Source organism: Amblyomma mixtum, chromosome 5 (assembly GCF_055824585.1).
Source record: "Amblyomma mixtum isolate Tamu chromosome 5, ASM5582458v1, whole genome shotgun sequence".
In the NCBI taxonomy this organism is placed as follows: Eukaryota; Metazoa; Arthropoda; class Arachnida; order Ixodida; family Ixodidae; genus Amblyomma; species Amblyomma mixtum.
In genome coordinates, this window is record NC_143016.1 from 39,001,536 (window position 1) to 39,018,662 (window position 17,127).

At 43.7% G+C, this 17,127-nt stretch overlaps 1 protein-coding gene across 1 annotated transcript in view; it reads right to left on the bottom strand.

Annotated features, from left to right (window-relative positions):
• The window catches only part of MED14 (mediator complex subunit 14), a 74,698-nt gene that overhangs the window by 18,823 nt on the left and 38,748 nt on the right, over positions 1–17,127 (bottom strand). Inside the window, exons 21-26 of the mRNA XM_089544083.1 lie at positions 13,956–14,067; positions 13,356–13,554; positions 9,073–9,164; positions 8,805–8,957; positions 3,946–4,023; positions 1,241–1,317 (exon numbers count right to left, since the gene is read on the bottom strand). Of these exons, the coding sequence (XP_089400209.1) occupies positions 1,241–1,317; positions 3,946–4,023; positions 8,805–8,957; positions 9,073–9,164; positions 13,356–13,554; positions 13,956–14,067 (711 nt within the window). The remainder of the gene's footprint in view (positions 1–1,240; positions 1,318–3,945; positions 4,024–8,804; positions 8,958–9,072; positions 9,165–13,355; positions 13,555–13,955; positions 14,068–17,127) is intronic.

The following is a 17,127-nucleotide window of genomic DNA, read 5'->3' on the forward strand; positions in this document are numbered from 1 at the left end:
TGTCTTACTGGTCCGACCCATTACGTGGTGTGCGTCACCTGGCCAATTGAATCTCCGACTTTGCACTTCTGCCGCATGCAGGGCAGCACACAGATGGCAATCGCCATCACCCGTGAAAAGAGCGGTTGAGCAGTGCGCACCAATCAATGAAGATTGTAATCGGACAGCAGCTGGTGGTATTTGGGTAAAGTGCTAGTTCCCAATTGGTTTTTACATCTAAGCAGCTCCGCTTTTGCACAAAGGTAGCACAAAAAACCTCGCAGCTGCAGCAATTTGCCGTTTTATTTAGAGCCTAATGCGCTGTTGGAGTGTTTTGCACAATGGTGACTCTACTGTAAGTTATGTGCAAAATGCACTACAGTAGCTTTCTTCGCCGCATCCTTGCAACTTTGCCGAGGATCGAAGATATGTTTCTCAACCTACAACCAGCTGCCGTGAACGTCTCAATCGCTATTGGTATGATCACGTCCCTAAAGTAGCTCATCTGCAGACAGGGTCTCAGCCGGGAGCATATGACCATGCTGGTGAGCTTAGAAAGCGGATTGATGGGTATGCTCTGATGAAAAAGATATGCATAACGGTCTTTTTCAGAACATATACACCACTTTTGTCTGACTTCATAATTTTTTTGTTGTAGTCCACTTACTAAAAACTTCCAATACAACAAATACAATCTGCATGACTGTCAGGTTCGTTATCAGTGGGCTCAACTGTACTCACTACACTAACTAACCCTTTAGGACGATTTGTACACAATTTTGTACAAAGTAAACTCACGGTTTTTCATCAGTGTGTGCTGTACCTTGCAGTGATTTCATAGTTCCAGGTGAATTTAGGATCCTTGTTGTCACAAATAAGACAGTTTTTTACTCCATATAGCGAAGGCAATAATATTTTGCGAAACAATGAGCGATGTAGCACATCGTCCGCCATTTTTGCGCAGAAAAATTCTGCCATTAGTAATAACATGAGGCATCAATATATTATTTCAGTGGAAAAATATGTGTTCTGCACAGAAAGAAAAAAATGGAGCCTGAAAGGGCTCAGCAGTATTGATGAGAAGTTCCCTCTTACAGCTTTACTTTGGGACTTTCTTCTGCAACAACTTCACAATGTAGAGCACATGAAGCATCAGTTGACCGTGAAAAATACAAACAAAAATGTGCAAATATAAAAATTTGGCCGTGAATTCTGGAACTGAATTCCGGCTCTGACTGCAGAAATGCACCATGAAGGATACGTATTTCTATATGCAAGGCGGAGGTGAGTTGATGACTGCGGAATGATGACAAACGTCTGGACTGGAACCTGGGGCCTCTGCACAAAACAAGGAAGGAATATGATGTCCGCATAGTCAACAAACGGCACAATTCAGTGCAGAAACATGTTACAGTGCTAATATTTGGAACATGAGTTTTTTGTTCACTTGCAGACATGGTTACAAGTGCAGCTTTGTGCACCAGCTGACAGGCAAAAACCAATTACAGTAAAAACTCGTTTATTCGAAGTCACTGGGACTGCGGAAAATATGCTAATTAACCAAGCACAGCAGAAAAATGAGACCCAGACAAAAAATTTCATTACTGGAACGTGCTACCGTTATTGGACAAACTTTGCGATTACCATATACTGCCGCGTAAAGGTCTACCTTCCAGCCTGTAGCCTCTGCTGGCAAAAAAAAAGTTGACTCTAATTACAAGCTGACGCATTTTGTTTTGTAGTGCTCCACAGGATGGAATCACGCGCCCGTGACTCAAAGCAGTAATCACGTGATGGTGCAAACAAAAGGCCAGCGGTCTGAGGCTAACGGAGATCAAGAGTGAAAAACGGCGCTCCATCCTGTCTTCCATGCTCGTGTCGTGCAAGCAAGCGTTCCACAACGCATGCTTACGGATGGAGCGAATCTTGTTGCAGCCGTTGATGCTGTTCCATCACAGCTGCGGCATGAATGCAAACAACCAAAGGCGCGAAAACAAAACTATTCCACGGCAAACGCTGTGCGGGTAGCGCTGTACAAGATGCAGCAGCGTAGGCTGGCTCCGAGGCAAGTTTCTGTCATCTGCGTTTGCCTTGTCACCTGCAGCTTGAAAATGCAATTTCTAGGTTTCAAAAGATGAGGACTGTGTAGGATTAAAGCGGCTGCCATGTAAACAGTGCAGAAGCAATCACGCATGCTTGAACTTTGCTTGCTCCATGCGCCCTCTCCCTCTTCGCTGCTACAGCTGCTCAGGCAGATGGGGAGCCACCGCAGGGCAGTTAAAACACTCTGTGCATGGCAGATCAAGATGCACATTTTTTTTTTTTATGTGTTTCCTGGCTATTAAGTTTCTAGACTGGTTACCCATGGTCCTGTGAAAAGCATAGAAGCAAATTTTACTGAAGAGTGCAGTCCGTTTATAACGCTACTGAGAAAACTGGAAAATCCAATCATTATAACTGGTTATATATGCAGACTGGCAAAAAAAAAAAAAAAAAAAAGAACACACCACGCATTCCCCCATGCATGTAGCCCCCGCCACAGGCCCACAGGCACACGTCAAGGACGCACAGCGTCTTGGCGCTCTGCGAAGTTCGCGAAGGGAGCCAGTGCCGCCGGAGTTCCCACAAAAAGATAAATACGCCATGATGTTATTGGAGCATAGCATCTTGGCGCGCTGCCAAGGTACGCGCTGCAGATAGCAGCACAAAGCAACACGCAAAGAAAAGCTAACGCTGAAAAAAAAAAAAGGTAACGAAAGCACAAAGAAAAGCTAATGCTTAAAAAAATTAAGTCCTCAACAGCAAATGTAGGGGGCAGGTTCAGGGATACCTTGCGTTTTGTCTCCGCCATTTTCACTCAGTTCACGAACGCACAAACGGGTGGAAAATATGTTTGTGTGAGAAAGTGCTATGCGGCGGCGGCCAAGCAAGCTCTTCTCCGCTCCCTGCAGCGATTGTGACGATGATAGCGCTTGGTTCCCTGGGCCTTATGCAATGCCCCCTCAGGGATTTCACCATGCCGGTCCATTTGCAGAGTTTTTACATCATTCGCTTCAAAGCATTTTATTTTTTTATCAAACTTTCGGACAAATTTTGGCGCTAAACACCTTCCGGGCGATATATCATTATACCTGGTATCATTATGAGTGGAGTACACTGTATTATAGCTACTTGAGCTAGTTGGTGCATGTTCGAAAAGTAACAAAAAAGGGCATGATGGACAGGACAGGCCCTAATCCCATTGCTTGTCCTGTTCACTGTGTTGTTTTGTACTATTTTTTGAGTGCTGCAATAGCTTAATTGTTCCAACTCCGTAATTCTCACTACATATAAAAACTGCGTTGCCAACATGTCAGCAAAACGCAAAGCCATACAACGCTGGAATCAGATGAAACGATGTTCACTCGCCTCTCTGAGGTTTCACAGCATTAAGTAAGCAGCGCTAATGTCAGAGATCTGGCTGTTCCTAATAAGAAGGTCAGTGCATTAGCTGCATGTCAGAGGTTTGTTAGCCCCGGTAACCTCAAGCTGTGTTCATGTGAGCGCTGACAGACATCAAATGAATTCAGCGCTGTTCATAAATGGCAATGAAGCTTGCCGTATCAAATGAGGATGCATACCATTCATTATTCATTGCACACTGAAGCAAATGGCATTCGATACCATGACTGCAGGGTTGTGAGAGCTACTCATTAAAGTAAGAAACTCGCAATTTAGAAACGTTCGGTCAGCATGCATTCAATGGACAGGACAGGCCCTAATTCCATTGCTTGTCCTGTCCACTACATTGTTTTGTAATATTTTTTTAGTGCTGCATTAGCTTAATTGTCCCAACTCCTGGACATAACACTGATTAAGAGACTCATGTTATGAAGAATACAAATAGCTGACAAATCTTGGAAAATCCGTAATTCTCACTACATATAAAAACTGCGTTGCCAACGAGTATTTTGATGTAGCACTTACACTGTTGATGACTCCGAGCTGGGGCGCACAAGGAAGCTTAGTGAGGGAAAGGAGTGGTGCATAGGTGTCTCTCAGCACCTACGGAGTGAAACACATTTTTAGATGTTAAAGGCAGTGAACTATGTCTAAGGCAGGACAAGGAAGAGGACATGACAAGGAAAGCAAAAATCCAGCAAACAAGGCCATTGACTGCAGGGATACAGCAGGGATACAGACCAAAAACAGAGCCATAACATTTTCAAATTTTCTAAACATCACACATCTTTCTCAGTAATTACAAACTGCTGCAGGAACACAATGAAACAGTGCCTTAGATCTTTCTCTCGATAAGCCAGGGGCTACAGGTTAGATTCCTGGTTACGCAATTCAAAGCTGTAGAGTGTGAAAATGACTAAGCAGTCACACAACCATAAAACTTCCATGCCACCACAGGTTTACTTTGGGATGTTAAGGTAGGGTGAGATTTTGTTTTGTCAAAAAAATTCAATTTAAGATTTTGCGATGATCTGGTAGAGATTTTCTTTATCTTTCAAAAGTATATTATACTTGGGTATTCGAAAATTCAAAGATGTTTTTTTTTGGTCCTTTTTCATCGCCATCGGAAAAGTGGGTGCGTCTCGATGGGATCTGTTCGTTTCAGATACTTGCAAAAATTTATTGCTCTGAAGTTTTTCACCAGAAAAACAAGTTCTAGTTTTGGTTGGGAATTTGGCCTTGTTCGCAGTACACTTTTTAGCCACTAGGACTCCTCTTGTAGCTATTCTGTCAAGGGAAGTTTTGACGAATAAAAAGGTTTTCGGGGATTTCATTGGCATTTTTCTCAAAATAACATTTTTGGAGGCTTTTGTACCTTTTCTTGGGAACAATAAGGCATAAGCAAAAAATTTTCTTCAAAGATGTTAATCAATGCCATTTACATAACTGGTACCAGAATCAATGGCACAAGTTCATTTGTATTTTTCTGACTACAAAAAAACCATTCACGAGTAGAAATTTTACAGCATCGACAAAGAAAAAAAGCATAATTAATCTAGTTTTTGTTCAAAACAAATAATTATATCAGCTGTGTAAAGCATTAGTTGCTACTCTTGTAAAAAGTTTCAACATTCTGCAAATGATAGATTCTAAGAAAAAGGTACATTGACAGAAACAATAAAAAAAACAAAATAATACTACTTGACAAAATTTCAATTAGTTTTGAGCTCTAATGCAAACTGAGTCTATCTTCAAGATTCCTTGCAAATTTTATAGCCATAGATTTTATTACTACTGCTCTACAGCCAACTTTCGAAAACCATTTTCAAAGTCTCACCCCACCATAAAAAACACAAGGTACCTATTTGCACTTGTAATAGTACACACCTTCAATTAAAAAAAAAGATAATAAAGAAATTGCATACAACCAGATAACAATTCAGAAACATTCCAATCTGCCTTGCTGTCGGGAGCAGCAGTAAACAAGAAATGATTAGCACTGATTAGCTTAGCATCATGTGCTGCCACGCAAAAAGCCACATTTTACCTGACGCAAAGGGCAAACTGCTGCCAGAGTACACATGCCAGTACAGAAATGTGGTTCTGTCCCAAAACACACAGTCCTCAAAACACAGGCAATCAGTTCCAACTCCTCCAGCCTACAAGGCTGCCCACAAAGCAAAGGCCACGGCGATAATGATAATACACACCGGGTTGCCATTGTTCTGTCAAATTTTGGGTCCAGTGCACATCGTTATGTGAAGAAGCAGACGTTAATAACAATTTTTTTTATCTCAGTAAATGATTTTCATTTTATTCTTCTCGACTCGTTATTATGGACGACTCACTTCATGGACAGTTTTCCTGGAGAACCAAAGTGTCCATATTAACGAGGCACGACTGTACATCGTATTAACCCGATGTAGCGCAACTACAACTGCACCACAAGGGGTACTTTGTGAGCATGAACCGGGAAAAAAAAAAGTACACGAACATAACATGAGGAACAAGGCTGCAATATCCTGAAAGCCGAGTAGAATAATAAACAAAAGTTTGTGGAATGTGGATTCATGGAAAAAATTTATTTTTTGCATTGCCTTGTTAACCAGTATACCGTATTTTCCGGTGTATAAGACGCACCCTTGTATAAGACGCACCCGCCATATATGCAAGCTGTCATTGAAAAATTTCGTATATAAGACGCACCCGTGTATAAGACGCACCCCAGTTTACCCAGTTAGGCTAGTGAGGCTTAATTAAACACGCTTGCGCGACTATCGCGAAATGCACCGTACCTGTGAGAAATTTTTAAGCAATGCTAAGTGATCGAAAAAGGCCACACTCACGCCATACCTGCAGACGTTTTAGCAAAAAAAGAAAGAAAAACGAAAGAGATCCCCATATGTCCATAACAACATTTTATTTCTACTTGAAACCTTCGAAGTCTTCATCTTGAGATGCGCTATCAAAAGGTTCACCCATTTCTGGTGGCAACGCGGCTGAAACATTCTCTTCGTACTACGTACACGGAGCAAAGTTGCAAAGGGTGACTACAAAAGAACGCCGGCTTGTCTTGGCTTTTCTTGACAATGGCGAGAAACGCGATTGTCGCCATATTTTGGCGTTTCTCATTACTTTTGCTTGGGGCCTCCTAAACGGCCGCGCGTTTGTGATCCCGGAAGTCGTCATCCCCGCCGTTTCATGATAAAGATTACGTAAAAAAGTCGCGCACAGTGGTCCCGGTATTGAAGTATTAACCGTGTTACAACCGCATTATTGGTACTGATATTTTTTCGGTGAAAAAATCTTGAGCATGAACCGGAATAATCTGTGAACTCGCAAAAAAAGACGAAAAATTCGCATATAAGACGCACCCTTGTATAGGACGCACAAGCAAGATTTTTGAAAAAAAGCCGCGTCTTATACACCAGAAAATACGGTACTGCTATTCTTTCAGAGGTTGGAGCATGCATGTTCCCATATGCTTCAGTGCTTGCGTTTCCATGCAAATGTTCCACCCATACCTTCTTTTTCAAGAGAGCTGCACAAAAGATCTGCAGAAAAGACTATGAAAAAAAGCCCGGAATCCCATCACGCTATCCTTCTGTCAAATGTGCGCCCCACAGCCCTTGTCATAACAATGACACTTCTCCCAGTTGCTTATCTGAATGGTGATTCGTGCCTCCCAAATGTCGATGGTTTAGGTTGTTTAATGTAAGCATTGAAGAGAGCCGTCATCTTACGTGAGCAGCCATTAAAAAATTGTGCAGCAGGACGAGAGTTCATTGTCACAGAAAGTGCGTCCAATACTGATCAAAGAAAGCAGCGAAAGCACCTTTTGCATGCAACAGGAACAGCAAGTTTTTCATGCAGTCAAAGAAGATGACTGCTATGTCTAAACTGCGGCAGATGCTGCAGCTGTCCTGTTTTCAATGCGATTGTGCAATCTTTGCAGGCCACTTCGATGGCAACGAAGAGCGTGCCATGAACCCAAGTGGCAACAATGAGGTAAAAATAGCTATGCCCAAGCCAGTCCATCCAACTACCTCTGCTTATATCCAAAACGGCACCTTTCACTACGGCGGAAAACCGGTTGGTTGCGACAGCGATGCCCACTTGTGCCTATTAGGTCAAAGAAATGAACTTTCAGTCGAAAAAAACAAAACACTATCCACAGTATTGATACCACCTATTTTTGTCTGAATAATCGAACTTTTCGAATCCATAGGGTCTGAAATATCGGTCATGAATATGTGCACGTTCCTATGAGGTGCGTGACGGCTCCTCAACGCAGTCTGAAATGTCGTGATCAGCTACTGCACAGTACTGTCCGCCTCTGCTTAAGGGGACACTGGTCTTGAAAAAAAAAATTTTTACTAATGAAGTCACAGTTACGAAATCTTCACGAAATATGTATTTTTGTGTGCTGATTCTAAATATGTCATTTAATTACATGTAAAACAATTTCTTGAGCACTTATGCACTATTTATGCTAATATTTTGCGAAGAGTTTTGAAGAAAATTTGCTGCGGGAAACTCGTTGAAATGTATGCTATTGGGTTCTCTCGACACCAAGGAATACAATTGAATACAATACAAGGGTAAAATTGTCTTCCTGCCTATCATACAACTTAAGTTATAGAGTTTAGTTATAGAGTTATAGAGTTTAAGTTATAAACTTAAGTTTTCGCTTCAGAAATAAGAAGGAAAGTGTGTATTCCTGTTTCTGAAGCAGCAGCTTCAGTACCTATTACTCAAGTTCTATGAGAGCCAGGATGATAATTTTACCCTTATTGTATTCCTTTGTGTCAAGAGAACCCAATGGCATACATTTCAGCGAGTTTCCCGCAGCAAATTTTCTTCAAAACTTTTCGCAAAATACTTGCATAAAGAGTGCATAAGTGCTCAAGGAATTGTTTTACATGAAATTAAATGACATATATCTAGAATCAGCGCACAAAAATACATGCGCCCTGAAAATTTCATAACTATGACTAAATTAATAAAATTTTCTTTGCAAGACCAGTGTCCCCCCTTAATGTATTCAATTATAACATGAAGTATACCTTTTCACTTTCTTTTTGGTTTGGTTTGGTTTATTGGAGTTTAACGTCCCAAAGCGACTCAGGCTATGAGAGACGCCGTAGTGAAGGGCTCCGGAAATTTCGACCACCTGGGGTTCTTTAACGTGCACTGACATCGCACAGTACATGGGCCTCTAGAATTTCTCCTCCAAAGAAATTCTAGCCGCCGCGGCCGGGTTCGAACCCGCGTCTTTCGGGTCAGCAGCCGAGCACCATAACCACTGAGCCACCGCGGCGGCTTTCACTTTCTTTTTCAAAACATGGTGCAATGCCAGACACAGCACATATCCCTATACGCACCTCAACCAGGGTGGCCACAGAACGGTGCTGGTTGAACTCGTGCTGCAGCTGTGGAGCCACCACGGTGTGCGGATTGCTTGCCGAGGCAGTCTGGCCCACCACACCAAAGGCCAGGTGGAAGCGCTTCTCTGAGGGACGCCAGTAAATGGTCACCTGTATGGAAATGCCACCAGGGGAAAGCACTCGTAAAGAAGAAGAGAGAAGAGAAGGACCAGTCACAAAGGAACCGAGAAATTATCTCCTCCATGTCCCACACATGGTCACTTACAGTGCTAGCCTTGTTCATGCCATAACCGAGGACCAACTTCTTGTACGTGAAGGACTTGATGTCCACGATGGACATGAGGGTATTGTGCTGGTCTGAAAAAAAGAACAGAAGGAAATACATCACGCTCTCACAGCTGGCCCAATCGAAGAATAAGATCAAGAGTAAGGCAAAAGATGCAGAACTGAAGAAAAATGTTCAATGAAAGCAAGAAAACCGATGAAATAGCACTGACTTCACAGGGGGCCGAAGACACTTCACCAGAATTGAAAACTATTGCTACACTGGCTGCTTACCATATTACAAAGTAAAGACTGGCTTAACAACAAATAAGTTTCGGAATATAGCATCGCAGTAGTTCTTTGCAGGGAAGCTAGAATACTGAAATTTTCAAATAGGAATATGAAGAAAAAATGGGTTTAAATATCGAGTAGAATACCAAATCAGTGTGAAAAAAAAAAAGTTTTAGAAAATAAACAGGCAAATGCTGTTGCCCTTATTTTTTTCAAAATAGTGTAAGGCCTTTGCAAATGAAATAAACAGAACTAGACTGACGCAGCACCATGCAAAAAAACACGATGTGCACAGAAATGTATACTACTTGATAAGACATTATAACAGTACCCAACCTGTAATGTGGTCATGTAAAATGAAATCCATAAAATGACACATGAAGCAACTAAAAACAACATGATGGCTAGCAAAACTCCATTAATTCTGATTTCAAGGAATAGGAAGAAATGCCTAGATTACCCGAAGGTCTGTTTATAAATTCCTTACACCCCGCCCCCGAAAAAAAAAAAAGAAGAAAGAAACTGCCGAAAATGCGGTGAAGCCTTATGAGGAGGCTCCAACGCACAAACACTGAAAAGCCTGTCAAAAGTGGGCAGTTTAGGCGGGTTGGAAGAACACGGACATAAGCGAGGGGAATGCACATTGGCATCGGAAGGGGGAGAGAGCTTCTGAAAAGGAAAAGACTGGCGACATGCCAGTCTGTGTCTGAAGATGGCATGGTGCTGGGATCAGACAACAGGCAAATCCGTGAGCCAACAGACGAGTGCGGACGTCTAGCTTTGCAGCTCGTCTCCGCAGACGAGCGGCAAAGCTCTGAAACTGAAACTTTACAGCCCCTAACGACAGAGACCCTCCATAGAGTTTCTTACTATTACCTAGAGGGAAAGCTGGCAGCCCGTCTATGGGAGTTTGCATGGCGACCCCTCGAGACCACTTCAGCCATCATGGCCGCTCAAAGCATCATGGGGCGGTGAGCTACTTGTTGCGGAACTGAAACTTTTGGCCAAAAAATAATAGAAAAATAAAGCTGTTTGATAACTACAAACGTTCTAACATTCAATATTTTGTCTAATGATTGCAACAAACGAGTAGAAAAGCATTTAAGTGCAAAGTTTGTCCAAAATAAGAGACGACTCACTCTCCTATTGGCCAAGTAGTGAACACTATAAAAACTAATATTTCGTAATTAACAGGTGCACTTTTAAAAGTAAATATGTTTTCAAAAAAGATGTTGTTGCTTAAATACTATAGGAGGTTTTTTAATGGCATTTCGGAAAAGTGAAACCTTTTATTGGCGTCGTGTGTCGTCGCGGTTTCACTACTATGGGTTTTGCCCACTGCGTTCGCGCGAAAGTCGTCTGCGCACACACGAACAGCGTTTTCGGAATGAAACATCTTAGTAGTGCCACTCCGTGTTCCCGAAAAACTACGACTGTCTCGCAACAAGTAGCTCACCGTCCCATGATGCTTTGGGCGTCCATGGTGGCTGAAGTGCAGCGCCGCCAGCTTTCCCTCTAGGTAATATAGTAAGAAACTCTATGGGACCCTCTGATCATTACCATGCCTGCTGATACACCGATGTGCAAGGGTTACATAAAATGCACCATGCAACAGGCAGGATTTTTACACAATCACTTGCCCAGTTGTGACACCTTGACTCATCCCCTCGAGACCCGCACGCAAAATTCCAAAAGTGGGCTGTCCCGCATATCACAGTTGACCAAAATGAGACATGATAGAAGAGATATGAAGGCAACAGGACAAATGCCACGGGTGTGGCCGTTGAGTATGTAATGCATTATGGAAGGATAAAACATACAAAAAAAAATAAAAAGCACACTTTCTCATTGTCACAAATAAATAACAGTTAGACAGACGGGACAATGAAGAAAAGATAAAAACAAAAGCACACGCTTGTGTCTCTTCCTTATTGTCCCATCTGTCGCGCTGTTATTTATTTGCATCATGAACCAACTGGCATGGCTTACTCCACCCCAATTTCTCGCTGTCACTGTTCAAAGCAGATGGCTGGCCACCTTAGCCTCATCAGGCATCCTATGTGGGAAAGCCCAATTGCAGAATTTTTCATGACATCAAGCCTACCAACATCCAAATGTCCATGCGGTAAACAACGGACAAGAAAACGAACAGGTGACTTGTTTTGTTTTCATAGCACTTTAAACTCGATCATCGGACACTTTTCCCAGATACTGTGGTTTTGTCTCGGTTGAATGTATGAAGGTCAGTGCAGTATATGATCGCTAGCGAATGTTCAGAAATTCTTGAATATCAATTTCTTGAATACAAAAATGAAGCGAGTATCAAACGTATTCGATTAGTATTCGAAATTTCGATTATTCGCACACCCCTAGCGGAAATGTTATGGGTCAGCTCTTTCATGTACAGGTGTCCGCATAGGTGTCTACAGAAGCTTTTGAAACAAGGAACCCATAAAAAATTCAGGGGGCACTTTGACTGTCTAAAGTGCGTAGAGGCGAAAGCGTTTTCCGCACCACTTTCAGTGCTTCTGTGGCACTGGTGGCGTCACATGTAATTGAGTACTAATTACTAAGTGATGACAAATCACTAATTAATGGTTAATTACTGATTAATGCCTGCATACTAATTAACTGCTAATTAAGCTTAAGCTTAAGCTTCGCCTTTAGGAGTGGAACGCGACAGCGTGTTGTAGCGCTGCCAGGGAGTCCACGGAACGCCACCACCCGTTCGGCGGATGCCTTGCCGTTTTAACGCAACGGTTTTTGAGGAAAGGAAATGGCGCAGTAAATCTCTGTCATCTCGGTGGACACCTGAACCGCACCGTAGAGGAACGGAGGAAGTGGGAGTGAAAGAAGAAAGACGAAGATGGTAATGAAGAAAATGAAAATTGTATTTGAGGAAAGAAAATTACGCAGTAACTGTCTCACATATCTCCATGGACACCCGTCAAAATTCAGGGGGGGGGGGGGGGGGGGGTGCACTTTTTTGACCTAAAGTGTGGTCACTGATGTGTGGTTAAGATGTTAAGCTTCGCCCCTAAGAGTGGAACGCGAGAGCGTCTTGCAACGCTGCCAGGGAGTCCATAGAAAGCCATCGGCCATTCGGTTCTACGCCTCGCTCGTCGGTAAATTGGTTTTTGAGGAAAGGAAATGTATTTCTCTCTCATATCTCTGTGTAAACCTCGCCGGAAGGGAAGGGAGGAGGATGGCAGTGAGCGAAGACACCATATTCACTAGACGTGCCTTTGTTCATTCCAAACCATCGAGCTGGCATGGCGGAGTGGATAGCATGCTCGTCTCGTACTCCGAAGACCGGGGTTCGATTCTCGAGCTCGACCAATTTCTTACTAGGTTTTATTTATTTATATGGCCTGACTGGAGAAGTTAAGTAGGCCATTTGGGTAATTAAGCAATTAACTAAGCTCAGTCCCACTTACTTGGAGCATCACTATATGGTCCCTTCAATTGGTTGCATGGTACAATTGGCCAAAGTACAATTGGCCCCGTTTGAAATTGGCGCACTGTGACGTCACGACCGTTTCGACCAACTGAAAAGCGTGACATTCTCTGTCGACAACTGCTGCTTACAACGATGAGACATTAAAAAAGACATTAAAAGGTGACGTTTATTTCTGCCTGGCAGCACAGCCCAACATTGGTAAATGCACTGTGCAGGTGACCCAAGGATGTGTAAGGCACACTTTAAAGTTGCTGCCTGCGTGCTTAAACTGCCAAGAAATTGAACTTTTTTGCAGCTCCCATGCTGAAAAACCAATGCAGGACACCTGTGCATTTACACGATGAAATGGGCAAAACAGAAATGTTCAGCTTTTGCCTCTCTACAGCCAACGCTGCAAAGTGCAGGCATCAATGTCTACAAGCGCGTTTTTAAGGTTAATGAAGTGGGCAGAGGAAGTACTCACTGCAGCCAGCTTCAAAAGCACACACAAAAAAGCATCAAACACAGTGTTGTCAGCCAACCCGTGCACTTGCCTAGGCGCAGGGCCTGAGCGAACCGCAGCACCACGCCATAGAGGTGTCCAATGGTGTTCCAGTCCTGGAGCATCTCTTCCACCATGGAGGCTACCTGGGCAGGTGTGCCAGCTCCAAAGTCGTACATGAAGCACACCGGCCGCCGGGGTCCCCGCTCCTTGGCTGACTGGCTCGGCAGTGGGCAGCTGCAGAACACAAACTGCCACAGAAAAGGAGTCTGAGAGCACAGGTCAACTGACCACCACCACCACATGGCCTTCTCCACTATGCACATCCCAGCAACCAGCGGCCCTCCAAGTGAGCTCCGAGCTGTCCTTGTCACAGAATGTCACATGACACAGTATGTAATCAATTGTGTACATGCTGCAGACACATGTAATGCCATGGCAATTACACCTACTTAAAGCTGAAAGTGAAATCAGATTGCAATCTGTTTAAATTTATCCAAAACCTGTGACTTTCAAGCCTAGCCACATGGCCAGTTTAAAACTCACCACGCAGCTGCAGCGACACTATCCATAATTAATAAATATTTTACACATGACGTGCCAGGTGCTCAGAAAAAGAAAAAATGCTAAGTACGGGATCAACTGCACTCACCTCAGCTAACCAAGCCTTTATGCCCTTGACCTGAAGCCTCAGTGTACAGCTCAAGGTGGCTGCCTGAAGAGCTGCTGCTGTCTCTTTCTCCCAGTCCTCACCCGCGGGCATCCTGCAATGCCATCCAAGAAATTAATTACACACAGTGCGCTGCAGTAATAACGAACCATCCATTAAGTTGCAAGGCATCATGCAGCATGCAACTATACAGCAAACAGGAGCATGAGCCAAAATGAGCAGCAAAATACCTAAGCCAAGCAAACACATATACAGTAAAATTCGTTACTTTGACCCCCGTTAATTTGGAAATCGAAATAATTCAGACTGCCAGAGTGGTCCTGGTCAATGCCTATCTAAGTCTATGGCATCGGATGCTTGTTAATTCAGACTCTCGTTAATTCGGATGCAGCTGGCCTCACAGTGGTTAATTCGGACGGGCTCCGGAGAGACACCCGTACCCAAGTATGAGTGGCACAGCATGAAAGCCTGATTTGCACAGTGCAGCATTGCCTGCAACCCTCTGCCGTGTGCGCAACGGCCAGCAGAATGATGATCGCACGCTGCTGTTGCTGAAAAATAGTGCGGTCACACAGTTTCAGTTTCGTGCTTCCGAGATTCATGCCCAGCCCCCGGAGACGGCGACTTTCGGCCACGCATCACCCATCTAGTCAGGCACAGCTACATTCGGTTTCTGGTTAGGAAGGACACTGACTGGCACATTGCTCGTCTTTTCTGTTTTTTCGTAACGTGCCGTCCATATTTTGAGCGGTAAAGCCTTCTCACTTGCGCCAGCTCCACTGAGATGGCTCCATTGGCTCCTCTACTACCGCACCGTGAAAGAGGGAGGCCTTTACCATTTTGGAGCAGCTACACTTCAATAATTTCAGCAGTGTGCGCACAGTAAAGCAATTAAGCGAACTTTGAAAAACTGTCGTCCCGATGCAGATTTCATCTCAAAAGCAAATGACCACCGCCCAGATGTTCACTGAATAACTTTACTATGGTTCAAACGGTTTTTCCAATCCCTTGAAGTTCGAGTTACCGTGTCTTTATTAAAATCAGTTATACATGTCAGCTTAGCTATTTCTCTCAAGTATATACAAAACAATCATCTTAAAACATTAAAGCAGCTTACTAAGGCTAAGGCCATCATGAAAATCAAGCTGTCATAAAACTGCTTATCTATTTTTGTTGGCTCTTTGCAATCTTGTAAAAAGTTTTAGAGCAAAGAGACACCAACCGCAAGAAAGACGACATACACACAAACACACAAGTGCTTGTGCATGTGTGTAGTCTTTCTTGAGGTCTGTGTCTGTTTGTGCTAAACTTTTTAGCCCAAAAAAAGAAGTTTTAACGAAACTCTTTGCAATGGCTGATTGAAACAGTCACTTTCTTCTGATATAAAGAGCAATTTCTAGAGTTGTGTTAATATGAGAAAATTTCGAATATTTAAGCGAATAATGCGGTATTTGATTTGGGCTTCGAAGCAAATGGCAATATTTGAAAACCTCTAATATTTTCTAAGCATTTTGAAGATTGAGATTTCAGGAAAATAAAGCTGTTGGAAGTAGCAGTCGGTGGTCTTGTGCACGCTCCGACACTTCAGCGTGATTACACCACTCCGGATGTCGGCATGCGTCGTGCACACGGTGCAACGTCTCCTTCTGCAAACTCGTCCTTCGATGGCTATGGAGTTCGACATGCTGCCGAACAGCCCGCGTGATGGAACAAAGCACAGATGCGAAAGCGAACATGCCACGACAGAGAGTGCACTGTGCCCACTGCACGGAGAAGATGACGAAAAAGATAAGAATGCACAACTGCCAACATGGCCGAGGCAAGCGCTCCATAAGCAGTGGCTGTCATAGTTGCGCTGCCGCTGGAAACCAACTCCGAAGCTGGCACTGCTTAACTGTTTACACCCTTCAATGGTTGAAACTAAATCTGAGATAGAACCCCACTTATTTCAGGTACCATGATCAGAAAGCCGGCATGCGAAGCACTTTGATGCATGTGCACAGTCTTTGCTTCAAAGAGCACCACCATTTTCTTGCGCTCAAGATCTTGGCGTAAAAATGCAACTCCCCCGTGCTTCACTGCTACCATTTCGCATGTTTAGACAAAAGAATTCACCCCAGAGTACCTCAAGCCTGCAGCCTCCAAGGGGAGATTAGTTAGTCGTGCGGGCAGGGCCACATTTTTCTTGTTTATCTTAGTCTTAATATATCCTATGTCTCCAAGGAGAGGTGCACCTTTGTGCAGCGGCAAATGTGTGTGTGTGGAGGGGGGGGGGGGGGGGGGGTGAAGAAAGTACGCTCGCATCTCCTTGTGCCTTTTGCTGACCGATGCCGACAATGCATCTCCGTTCCGAGCACTGCAACACGCATCGTTAGCCACAGTAGCTTTGTCAGCATCGTTACGAGGTTGGTCCATGCAAGGAACCACCCCAGAAATCCCGGGTACTCCATCCTCTGATTGGTATACGAAGGCATGCCACTTGCTATGTGCTGCATGCTGCTTTCCACTTCCAGCTCGTGCGCAGTGACTTCGCTGACATATTTAAACCTACGCATAACGGACGACTCGAGCTGCAGCTTTCCTCTGGCTGTAATACGAATGCGTGATCCCGCATATGCAGTGCAGTCTTGTGACCATATGACATGCGAATGGGGTCAGAGAAATGGCACTATCAGATGCGACATGCCGAAGATTTCAGCCATGGTTGTACTACACTGAACTCTGTGGGATGTGTGACTCGGTGCCATGAAATATGAATCGTGTCCGAAATTTCAGTGTTAAAAAAAATCTGTCAGCAACTTTTATACTCAAGATTAGGAGCATGTAAAGAATTGCATGGTAAGGGCTTGAGGCTATGATGCTAGATGTACCTTGACTTGCTGCTGACTGAACATTGCCTAACATAATTTTGAAAGCATTGTTTCGTTTTTTACTTCGGCTGCCTTAGTGAATCTGGCAATCCCCGTCTATTTGCGAATGCTACTGAACTCAAACGAATGTCCAGAAGGGTGCAGTGAGAGGCTTAGTTGGTGCAACATGGGACTGCGCTTGTCCCATGAGCTTCTTCTCTTTTGTCCCATCCTTTTTGCGCCGTTTTTATTGTCCCCATAAATCAAATTAATGTCTGTTTTTTTTTTTTTACTTCTACATTTCC